This window comes from Vulpes lagopus, chromosome 10 (genome assembly GCF_018345385.1).
Source record: "Vulpes lagopus strain Blue_001 chromosome 10, ASM1834538v1, whole genome shotgun sequence".
Lineage (NCBI taxonomy): Eukaryota > Metazoa > Chordata > Mammalia > Carnivora > Canidae > Vulpes > Vulpes lagopus.
This window is the reverse complement of record NC_054833.1, coordinates 36,300,886-36,313,907: the sequence shown is the minus strand read 5'-3', so window position 1 is coordinate 36,313,907 and position 13,022 is coordinate 36,300,886. Positions and strand designations below refer to the sequence as shown.

The 13,022-nt window shown below is 37.2% G+C and overlaps 1 protein-coding gene across 1 annotated transcript; it reads right to left on the bottom strand.

The window, feature by feature from the left end:
• Window positions 1-241: 241 nt before the first annotated feature.
• Window positions 242-1,174, bottom strand: LOC121500347 (olfactory receptor 145-like). Its single transcript, XM_041771993.1, has one exon. It carries the CDS (start codon window positions 1,172-1,174, stop codon window positions 242-244), a length of 933 nt encoding a protein of 310 aa, XP_041627927.1.
• Window positions 1,175-13,022: the final 11,848 nt, after the last annotated feature.

The window sequence follows — 13,022 nt, the reverse complement described above, 5'->3', positions numbered from 1 at the left end:
AAAAGACAATATGTTTCTTACCTAATGCTATTACTAAGCAGAACAAAAAGATGAGGATGATATTGTGGTATTGGTGAGGAAAAGAATAGGACCTACTTTATAAAGACTAAAAACAAAATATGAGACTCACTCTCCCTTTACCGTATTAGGAAAAGATAGGAAGATAGCCAATCAAAGTGCTTTATTTACACACAGAATCTCCCTGTGTGTAATAAACTACACAGAGAGAATTTCTTTCTGCTCAAAACTGTCTCCTGTTCAAAGTATTTCTCACAGCAATTTTAATGTCTTTGTTTCTCAAGCTGTAAATGAGAGGGTTCATCATGGGAACCGCACTGGTATAAAAGACAGAGGAGATTTTCCCCTCATCCATAGACCCAGCAGAAGATGGTTTAAGATACATAAATGCACCTGAACCAAAAAAGAGAGAAACTGCAATTACATGGGAACTGCAGGTGCTGAAGGCTTTGGACCTGCCCTCAGTGGAGCTGATGCGCAGGATGCTGGAGAGGATGAAACCATAAGAAACAAAGATGGTGACACTAGGCACAATCACATTGATGCCCACCACAATGAAAACCACCAGCTCATTCACATACATGCTGGTGCAGGAGAGCTGGAGCAGAGGGAGGATGTCACATAAGTAATGGTTGATGGTGTTTGCATCACAGAAGGTCAGTCTCAGCATGCATCCAGTGTGAGCCATGGCACCTGAGAATGCCATCAGATATGAACCAAGCATAAGGAGGGAACACACATTAGGGGACATGGCAACATTATACAAAAGTGGGTTACAGATGGCCACATAGCGATCATAGGCCATGGATGTCAGCACATAAGCTTCAGAAATACCAAAAAAACAGAAAAAGAAAAGTTGGGTCATGCACCCCATGTAGGAGATAATATTTTTCTTGGATGTGAAGTTAATCAGCATTTTGGGTGTAAACACAGATGAATAAAAGAGGTCTATGAAGGACAAATTGAAGAGGAAAAAGTACATGGGGGTGTGGAGGTGTGGATTCAGCCTGATTAGAGTGACCAAGCATAAATTTCCCATCACAGTGACCACATACATGAGGAGAAACAAGCAGAACAAGGGGAGCTGGAGATCTGGTAGGTCTGTGAGCCCCACCAGAATGAATTCAGTCACAAGAGAAGCATTTCCAGGAGCCATTCTTCTCTAAAGGGATCTGTGAGCACAAAAGAAAAAGTTACACAGAGAACAATTCAAATTTTCCCACCATATCTCCTCATGAGAGTTGGGTTTGTTCTGGGAATATCTGAGACTAGCTCAACCTGGACTCACAGAATCCCCTTTACTATTATCATGAATCTAGTGATATGAGCATTCCCTCATTAGAGACTTTATAAGCTGCATAAGCAAAGACATTCAAAACGTTACCCACAGCAAGAAGGCCGGTGCTTCCATATGCCAACAGGATTGTTGTGAAAACCAAAGGTTAAGGGAGAAGATTGGACCAAGAGAGAATCGTCTTCTCTCATTTCATTTCTTTGACCACATGACCCTTCTCCTAACCAGTAAATTGGAGGCAACAACCCCACCAAACTGGTGCTGGCCTCTAATGGGATTGGACTTGATGTGGTGGGAATGAAGAACATTCTTTCTAACTCAAACCTAAAGGATCAGAGTCCAGGAAAGTTTAAGCTACTGCCTTATGTCACAGAGTAAAAACCATAAATGTACAAAAGTGAGAGATCTGTCCATGGAATTGAATGATAAATTGCATCCTTTGAATCTAATAATGTCTCTGAACCTTCCCTGCACCATCACCCTCCCCTCAAACACGTCCTTCTACTAATTTCAGGTAAGTCTCAGGGCTGCAAAACCTAGAAAGAAACTGGCATATCTTAGATCCCTGGACTTCCATCACAAAAGGAAGACATGAATATAAATGGAATTCAAAAACTCACCCTCTTTAGGCAAGAACACCTTGGTTCTTCCTTACCAGAATTAGCCCTGTGGCCCTGAAAGGGCAGATTTAGTCCTCAAAGGTTGGCTTGTTTTGATCGTAGGAGCACATAGCCCACAAGTGATTCTGATGTGTCCTGGAAATCCTTCTGAATCACAGATAGTAACTTCTGACTCTGAGTCCTCTTAAGCAGCACACAGAAATAAACAGCCTTGATTATCATTTTTGCCACTTGGTAAATCACAGAAGACTTAAGGTGAGTGGAATGATATAATGTACTCAGTCATAAACAGGGCAGAAGCTTACTCAGTCTCTTCCACAGGGAATGGTTTCTGGTGTAATAGGGTATTGAGGGGATGTATTTACACAAAGGACCATGATGTATCTCTAATTCCTTAGGGAGTCAAAATTATACTCAAGGTTTCCCTCTACTGTAGGGATTGGGCATCTCTCAAAGAGGAGACAAAAAGAAATTCTCATTTCCTGTTCAGCTAGACAGCAGAAGAGGAAGCTAGAACCTCCTAGCCACAATGAACACACTGATCCAAACGTTTTTTGTACATATTCCCTTTGTAAGAAATCCAGATACTAATTACGGTAATCCTGCCCCCAGTTAAAACATGAATCTAGTCATATTGGAACTACCAAGAAAATTCTATATCCCCTTGTTGTAAGAGTTATCCTTGCACAGCACTTTCAAACTGGGACAAAACTCCCCAATTCCTGGCTTCTCCCTGAGGAGGACAAGAAGTACACCGTGTATCCAATGCCCCAACTGTTATTAGGTCTATTCAGAAAACTGGCTTCCAGATAATCTGTGTCAGAAAGCAGAGGAGAGATAAGACATGGCATACTTAGCTGCCCAGGGTGAGAGACAAAAAAGATGGTGGTTTGGCTGGAAGTCACCAGAAATCCTCCCACTGGCCCAGTATATAGCAAGCAATTGAAAACTCCTTTCTTACAGCTTCTCTTGGGTGAGGGGGAAAATGTACACCACATGTCCAATAGCACAAATTACCTGTGAGCTGGCTGAGGAATTGGCTTCAGTGTCACTTATTTTAGAACACAGACACAATTTAACACAATGGATGCTTGGGGGTGGGAGTGAAGGAACAACTAAGAACAAAGAAAGAGGATTAACCTGCAAAACTTGAGAGGCCTCCAGAGTCTCTGACCAAGCATATTGGTGGTACTTTCTAGAGTCCAAGGCAAGCTCATGAATATTTGGACAGATCAGTGTTTTGTCTAATGTGCAGACACCAATGCAGAGAGTCTATGAAAATGAAGGCAAGTTGAAATACTTTACAAAAAGGAATAAGAGAAATCTCCACAAATTAACACTAATAAAATGAAAAGATGTGATTTAACTGATAGATAATTCAAAACAACTGTCATAAAGATACTCACTGGAGTCAGAGAACAATACACAAACTAAAGGAAAATTTCAACACAGAGACAGAAAACTTAATATTAAACAGGTGCACATTAGTGCCTCAGTTGGCTAATTGTCTGCCTGGGATCCAGCCCCCTGTCAGGCTACCTGCTCAGCAGGGAGTCTGCTTCTCCCTCTATCCCTCCTCAACACTTGTATTCTCTCTCTCTCTCAAAGAAATAAATAGGTTCTTTATAAAAGTATTAAGCAGAAATCATGGAGCTGAAGAATACAATAACTCAACTGGAAAATACATCAGGGAATCAAAAGTAAACAAGATCAAACAAAAGATAGGATCACTGAATTTGGTTAAAGGTCACTGAAAATTATTCAGTCAGAAAAGCAAAATGAAAGAAGAATGAAAAATAGTGGAGAAAACATGAGGGACTTATTGGATGCTACCACGTGGATCAATATATGCATTTCAAAAGCCTCAGCAGGAGGGATCCCTGGGTGGCACAGTAGTTTAGTGCCTGCCTTTGGCCCAGGGCGCTATCCTGGAGACCCTGGATCGAATCCCACGTCGGGCTCCCGGTGCATGGAGCCTGCCTCTCCTTCTGCCTGTGTCTCTGCCTCTCTCTCTCTCTCTCTCTCTCTCTCTCTGTGTGTGTGTGTGTGTGTGTGTGTGTGTGTATGACTATCATAAATAAATAAAAATACTAAAAAAAAGGTCTCAGCAGGAAAGTGAAAAAGAACCAGAAAGCATATTCAAAGAAAAAAAGGCTGAAAAATTCCCAAATCATGGCAGATTCCCAAAACTATGACCTAGAAAAATAAAAAGCACAAAACTTGCAATGTGAGTATATGCATATACAAAGACCAAGGGTCAACCACTTATCCACTCTACATTTTTCTTAACTGAGCTAATCTGACTTCCACCTTCAGACTCAGGCCTATATCAATTTCCAGGAAGGATGCTTATAGTCAGGTAAGATATAAAATGCTCTAACTCAATATTCTCAGACTTAACACAAATTTACTGGCTGCTGAATCATCTCTACCTTTGAATTATGATTGTGATCTCTGGTTCCTATTTAGCCATTATGCCTCATAATACTTCTGGTGATTGAAGGAATCTGTTCTCTATGCCTACGTACATCAATTTTTCAATATTCCCAAATTAATATCATCATACAGTTGTCAAAAATAATGCCAAAAGGAGTTCTTTAAGAAAAAAGAACATTGTAAAAACAACAAGACAAAAGGAGCCCCTAACTTACAAAGGAAGACAAATGGGATTAGCAGCATATCTGCCAAAAGGAACTTGACAAGCCAGAAGAAAGTGACATGATATATTGGATGTGCTGAAAGAGAAAAATTGCAGGCAAGAAGATGCTATCTATCAAGGTTATTATTCAGAATAGAAGAAGAGATAATGTATTTCCAAGAAAAATGAAAACTAAAGGAATTCATGACCACTAAACCATGCCTGCAAGAAATATTAAAGGAGACTCTTTGGGAAAGAAAGAACAAAAGTGACAAAGACTGGAAAGGAACAGAGAAAATTTCCAGAAACAACACAAAACAGGTAATAAAATTCATATCTATCAATAATGACTCAGAATGTAAATGGAATGAATGTTCCAATCAAAACACATAGGGTAACAGAATAGATTAAAAAACATCTATATACTGCCTACAAAAGACTCATTTTAGATCTAAAGATACCTGCAGAATTGAAAGTGAGGAGATGGAGAAATATTTACCATGCAAACTGACGTCAAAAGAAAGGCGGAAAAACAATATTTATATTAGACAAATTAGATTTTAAACCAAGGATTGTAACAAGAGATGAAGATGGGTACTATCTCATAATAAAGGGGACTATCCAACAAGAAGACCTAATTGTTAAGATTTATACCCTCAACATGGGATCACACCATGCATATTTTCCTATCACAACACTGTGAAACTTGAAATCAATCACAAGAAAAAAATTTGGGAAGACTGTAAATACATAGAGGTTAAACTGCTCCAACTAAAGAATGAATAGATTATCAAGGAAATTAAAGAAGAAATTTTTTTAAAAAAACATAAAATAATGATAATGAAAACACAGTGGCCCAAAACATTTGGGATGCAGCAAAAGCAGTCAGAAAAGGAAAGTACAGCAATACAGGCCTACTTAAAGAAGCAAGAAAAAAAAAAAAAAGAAGCACGAAAAACCTCAAATAATCAACCTAACTTTACACTTTAAAAAGCTAAGACAAAACAAAACAACAACAACAACAACAACAAAAAAAAAAACAGAAAAAAAAACAAGTGGAGCCAGAAGAAGAGGGAAATAATAAAGATTAAATAGAAATAAGTGATATAGAAACTAAAAATTAATAGAACAGATCAATGAAACCAGGATGTGGTTCATTGAAAAATTTAATAAAATTGACTTATCAAAAAGAGGACTCAAACAAATAGAATCACAAATGAGAGAGGAAAAATAACAACCAACACCACAGAAATACAAATGATTATAAGAGAACATTATAAAAACCTATATGCCAACAGACTGGACAATCTGGAAGAAAGGGATAAATTCTTAAACACACGGAAACTAACAAATCTGAAACAGGAATAAATAGAAAGTGTGAACAGACCAATAACCAGCAAAGAAAATGAATTGGCAATCAAATATCTCCAAACAAAAGTCCAGGGGTAGATGGCCAATTCCACCAAACATCTAAAGAAAAGTTAATATCTATTCTTCTCAAGCTATTCCAAAAGTAGAAATAGAAGAAAAACTTCCAAATTTATTCTATGAGGTCAGCATTACCCTGATACCAAAATCAGACAAAGACCCCACTAAACTACAGGCCAATATTCTGATGAACATGGATGCAAAAATTCTCAATTAAATACTAGCAACGTGAATCCAACACTACATTATAAGAATCATTCACCGCAATCAAGTGGGATTTATTACTGCACTGCAAGGTGGTTCAATATTAACAAATTAATTGACATATACACCACATTAATAAATGAAAGGATAACAACAGTTTGATCTTCTCAATAGATGCAGAAAAAAAGCATTTGACAGAGAACAATGTTGATTCATGATAAAAACCCTCAACCAATTAGGAGTAGAGAGAGCATTCCTCAGTATAGTAAAAGCCAAATATGAAAAACCCACAGATAATATCATCCTCAACAGAGGAAAAGCTCTGCTTTCCTCAGGAGCAACAAACAATTCAGAAACAAGAAAGGGATGTCCAGTCTCACCCAATAATATTTAACAGTACTGGAAGTCCTAGCATCAGCAATCGGACAACAAAAAGGAATAAAAGGCATCCAAATCTTCAAGGAGGTTTTCATTCACTATTTGCACATGAAATGATACTCTATATAGGAAACTGAAAAGATTCCACCAAAAAATTGCTAGAACTGATACACAAATTCAGTTAAACTTGTAGGATACACAAGCAATGTAGAGAAATCTGCTGCATTTCTATACAACAATAATGAAGCAGCAGAAAGAGAAATCAAGGAATTGATCCCACTTACAATTGCACCAAACCATAAGATACCAAGGAATAAACCTAACCAAAGAGGGATGCCTGGGTGGCTCAGTGATTGAGCATCTGCCTTCAGTTCAGGGCATGATCCTGAGATTCAGGATCAAGTCCCACATCGGGCTCCTCCCAGGGAGCCTGCTTCTCCCTCTGCCTATGTCTCTGTCTCTCTCATGAAAAAATGAATAAAAATCTTTTTAAAAAAACTAAAAAAAATAAATAATAATATTTATTATTTAAAAAAATAAATATCTCTATTTATGTAGAGATAAAGATCTACACTATGAAAATTATAGAATACTTGTGAAAGAAATTCAAAACAACACAAAGAAATGTAAAGACATTTCATGCTTATGTATGGGAAGATGTATGGTTAAAATATCTATACTGCCCAAAACAATCTACATATTTAATACAATCCCTACCAAATTCCAACAACAGTTTTTACAGAATTAGAATAAACAATCCTAAAACCTGTGTGGAACCACAAAATAACCAAAATGGCCAAAGCAATCTTGAAAAAGAATCCCAAAGCTAGAGGGATCACAGTTCTAGCCTTCAACTCACATTACAAAGCTATAGTGATCAAAAGAGTATGGTACTGGCACAAAAGCAGGCACATAGATCAATGAAAGAGAATACAAAATCCAGAAATGGACCCACAACTATATGGTCAACTAATCTTTGACAAAGCAGGAAAGGATACCCAGTGTACAAAAAAACCCCACTCTCTTCAATAAATTATGTTGGGAAAACTGGACGGTGACATGCAGTAGAATGAAACTAGACCACTTTCTTACATCATACACAAAAATAAATTCCAATTTGTTGAAAGACCTAAATGTGAGGCAGGAAACCATTTAAATCCTAGAGAAGAACATAGGCAGTAACCTCCTTGACATTGGTTGTAGCAGACTTTTACAAGATGTGTCTCCTGCAGCAAAGGGAAATAAAAGCAAAAATAAACTATTGCAACTTCATCAAAAATAAAACACTTCCACTTGGAGAAAGAAACAACATTAAAAGGCAACATTCAGAATGGGGGTAGGTATTTGTAAGTGACATGATAAATGTGTGGGAAATATCAGAAAAGGAGACAGAACATAAAAACTCCTAACTCTGGGAAACGAACTAGGGGTGGTGGAAGGGGAGGAGGGCGGGGGGTGGGGGTGAATGGGTGACGGGCACTGAGGGGGGCACTTGACGGGATGAGCACTGGGTGTTATTCTGTATGTTGGCAAATTGAACACCAATAAAAAATAAATTTATTATAAAAAAGTTTAGTATCCAGAATATATAAAGAACTTATCAAACTCAACATCTAAAATATAAATAATGCACTTAAAGAATCGGCAGAAGGCATGAATAGACATTACTCCAAAAAACTTACAAGGGTCCAACAGACACATGAGAAGATGCTCAACATCACTCATTGTCAGGGAAATACAAATCAAAACTACAAGGAGTTATCAGCTCACCCCAGTCACAATGACTAAAATTCACATATCAGGAAACAACATATATTGGAGGAAGGGGAACCTCTTATACTATTGGTGGGAATGCAAAGTTGTGCAACCACTCTGGAAAACATTATGGAAGTTCCACAAAAAGTTAAAAATAGAACAACCCTAGGATCCAACAATTGCACTACTAGTTATTTACCTGAAGGACACAAAAATACTGATTCATGGGAATATACACCCCAATGTTTGTAGCAGCATTATTAACAACAGACAAATCATGAACACATCTGAGCATCAGTTTCACCATCTATGAAATGACAACTAAGTTCCCTCTCTTCCTTATCTCACATTACTTCCCTTTGGAATATATAAATTGACAGGCATGACAGGCAGAAAACACTAAAACTTGTTAAGAGCAATCATAACACCCTGTCAGAGAAAGACTTTTAATAGCCTCTTCCTTTGATGCCACCAACCATCCTACTTACCGAGGAAGAGGAGAGTCTCTTTCACACGGAGTATGATTTTCCTGTTTAAGGTACATACGTTGTACACAAAGCCCTGCATATGAACCAACTGCTTCACCTTGTGGACAGCTGATAATACAGTGAAATGTTCCAATGCACAAGAGAAAAGCCAACTATGCCAGACTCAGGGGAAAATACCATGTCTGTCCAAACATGGACATTGACTCAACAAAATCAATTTTAAGAAGTAATTTTGACCACATGAGGTTTCTTTTAGAATTTATCTATTCTATTGCTTTAAGAAAATCTACATTTATATCTATCTCTAAATATGCCTTACTTATATTTGTGACATACACCCCAAAGCTGGGTATTCAGAGGGACAAAATGCTGTGTGTGCATACAAGTAATGTGCATGTGAGTGCGTGAGTACACAGGTGTGTGCATGGGTATGTGTGTTTCTATGAACAAGCAAACGATAAAAGCAAAAACTATTTCCTTTTCCTACATTCACCTGCTCAGCTCGTCCTCTCAGGAACTGGAACCAGGGACCATCTACCTGAAAGTGGGTTGCATACCATGCAATCAATGTTAGGAAGTGATCTCATAAAATATGACTTGAACACTGAGTGTAGGCATGTGTGAGTGTGTGTGTGTGTGTGTGTGTGAATGAGAGATAGTTTAAAGAGGGAGTGTAAGGAGTGAACGATGAGGTTCAATACATTCAAGAGTTCAGCAATTAAAAAGACATGGAACTCAGAATCCCTTGTACTTCTGCTTTTCAAGACACCTTAACCTCAGTGTACCTTGATGATGTCCATTCTCATTCATGCTCACCTGGTCTGAGCAACAATAGCAGCTGCTTACAGAATATTTACATTAAACGAATTCAGAAAATAATAAACTTTGCTTCTGGTCCTGAACAAGGAGGATCATTTTCTGCTATTGCCAAGAAAGTCCAAGCTTTTATAATGATTCAGGACAACTCTGTCCTAGGACATAGGTGCAGACAAATCCCATGACTTACCTACTTTATTGCTAACTGTGACAATTTCAGTAAACTCTTCCTTTTTTCCTAATTTGTTTTATGGCCATTCACATAGCACAGAAATGCAAAAACCATAAGGGATAACTATGTTGTGCACGTAACACACCAGACTTGGTTCTCCTCCTTTTGAAAGAAGTCCAAAACATGCATACTGGGTAAGTAATTAACCAGGAAGCCCAGGTAAGTTGTTTTTACAAAAACTTCTCAAACCTCAACTTTAATAAACTGTCTTTAGAAGTTTTATAACAATTTTAATTAACTTTTCCCCCAAATAACATGAAAAAATGGAATTTAGTTCAAAAGGTAGTTTTTATCCTTTCTGCAATAAAAAATTATCATTTTTAAAGTCTTTTTCTGAATTTGAAGAAGATTACATTCGTATTTTGAGGCTTCTCAAATGAAAGATTAGTTTAACACACTTTTACCTACCTCAAATAGTGATAAAATCAATAACAAGTGGATGCATCTTTGTAATGTCTCTAATGAATCCTGAATATCAGCATCACTATTTATATCTTGACATACTTTTTTAAATAATAAAAACAATTTCATTAAAACGGGCAGTAAGTAAAAGAAAACAAACAAACAAAAACGCAACCAAATCCAACTATTTTATATAAATGGAAGTTGTTATGGTAGTTTGTGGCTTTCCAGGAATGCGTCCATTTCTTCTAGATTTCCTAATTTATTGGCGTACAGCTGTTCATAATATGTTTTTAAAATCGTTTGTATTTCCTTGGTGTTGGTAGTGATCTCTCCTTTCTCATTCATGATTTTATTAATTTGAGTCTTCTCTCTCTTCTTTTTAATAAGGTTGGCTAATGGTTTATCTATCTTATTAATTCTTTCAAAGAACCAACTCCTGGTTCTGTTGATCTGTTCCACAGTTCTTTTGGTCTCGATATCATTTAGTTCTGCTCGAATTTTAATTAACTGTCTTCTTCTGCTGGAGGTGGGGTCTATTTGTTGCTTTTTCTCTAGTTCCTTTATGTGTAAGGTGAGCTTTTGAATTTGAGTTCTTTCCAGTTTTTGAATGGATGCTTGTATTGCGATGTATTTCCCCCTCAGGACTGCTTTTGCTGCATCCCAAAGATTTTGAACAGTTGTATCTTCATTCTCATTAGTTTCCATGAATCTTTTTAATTCTTCCTTAATTTCCTGGTTGACCTTTTCATCTTTAAGCAGGATGGTCCTTAACCTCCATGTGTTTGTGGTCCTTCCAAACTTCTTGTTGTGATTGAGTTCTACCAACCATAAGATACCAAGGAATAAACCTAACCAAAGAGGGATGCCTGGGTGGCTCAGTGATTGAGCATCTGCCTTCAGTTCAGGGCATGATCCTGAGATTCAGGATCAAGTCCCACATCGGGCTCCTCCCAGGGAGCCTGCTTCTCCCTCTGCCTATGTCTCTGTCTCTCTCATGAAAAAATGAATAAAAATCTTTTTAAAAAAACTAAAAAAAAAAATAATAATATTTATTATTTAAAAAAATAAATATCTCTATTTATGTAGAGATAAAGATCTACACTATGAAAATTATAGAATACTTGTGAAAGAAATTCAAAACAACACAAAGAAATGTAAAGACATTTCATGCTTATGTATGGGAAGATGTATGGTTAAAATATCTATACTGCCCAAAACAATCTACATATTTAATACAATCCCTACCAAATTCCAACAACAGTTTTTACAGAATTAGAATAAACAATCCTAAAACCTGTGTGGAACCACAAAATAACCAAAATGGCCAAAGCAATCTTGAAAAAGAATCCCAAAGCTAGAGGGATCACAGTTCTAGCCTTCAACTCACATTACAAAGCTATAGTGATCAAAAGAGTATGGTACTGGCACAAAAGCAGGCACATAGATCAATGAAAGAGAATACAAAATCCAGAAATGGACCCACAACTATATGGTCAACTAATCTTTGACAAAGCAGGAAAGGATACCCAGTGTACAAAAAAACCCCACTCTCTTCAATAAATTATGTTGGGAAAACTGGACGGTGACATGCAGTAGAATGAAACTAGACCACTTTCTTACATCATACACAAAAATAAATTCCAATTTGTTGAAAGACCTAAATGTGAGGCAGGAAACCATTTAAATCCTAGAGAAGAACATAGGCAGTAACCTCCTTGACATTGGTTGTAGCAGACTTTTACAAGATGTGTCTCCTGCAGCAAAGGGAAATAAAAGCAAAAATAAACTATTGCAACTTCATCAAAAATAAAACACTTCCACTTGGAGAAAGAAACAACATTAAAAGGCAACATTCAGAATGGGGGTAGGTATTTGTAAGTGACATGATAAATGTGTGGGAAATATCAGAAAAGGAGACAGAACATAAAAACTCCTAACTCTGGGAAACGAACTAGGGGTGGTGGAAGGGGAGGAGGGCGGGGGGTGGGGGTGAATGGGTGACGGGCACTGAGGGGGGCACTTGACGGGATGAGCACTGGGTGTTATTCTGTATGTTGGCAAATTGAACACCAATAAAAAATAAATTTATTATAAAAAAGTTTAGTATCCAGAATATATAAAGAACTTATCAAACTCAACATCTAAAATATAAATAATGCACTTAAAGAATCGGCAGAAGGCATGAATAGACATTACTCCAAAAAACTTACAAGGGTCCAACAGACACATGAGAAGATGCTCAACATCACTCATTGTCAGGGAAATACAAATCAAAACTACAAGGAGTTATCAGCTCACCCCAGTCACAATGACTAAAATTCACATATCAGGAAACAACATATATTGGAGGAAGGGGAACCTCTTATACTATTGGTGGGAATGCAAAGTTGTGCAACCACTCTGGAAAACATTATGGAAGTTCCACAAAAAGTTAAAAATAGAACAACCCTAGGATCCAACAATTGCACTACTAGTTATTTACCTGAAGGACACAAAAATACTGATTCATGGGAATATACACCCCAATGTTTGTAGCAGCATTATTAACAACAGACAAATCATGAACACATCTGAGCATCAGTTTCACCATCTATGAAATGACAACTAAGTTCCCTCTCTTCCTTATCTCACATTACTTCCCTTTGGAATATATAAATTGACAGGCATGACAGGCAGAAAACACTAAAACTTGTTAAGAGCAATCATAACACCCTGTCAGAGAAAGACTTTTAATAGCCTCTTCCTT

Excerpts from the sequence above, each read along its gene's own strand:
- LOC121500347 (XM_041771993.1), bottom strand. The coding sequence starts at position 1,174 with ATGGCTCCTGGAAATGCTTCTCTTGTGACTGAATTCATTCTGGTGGGG.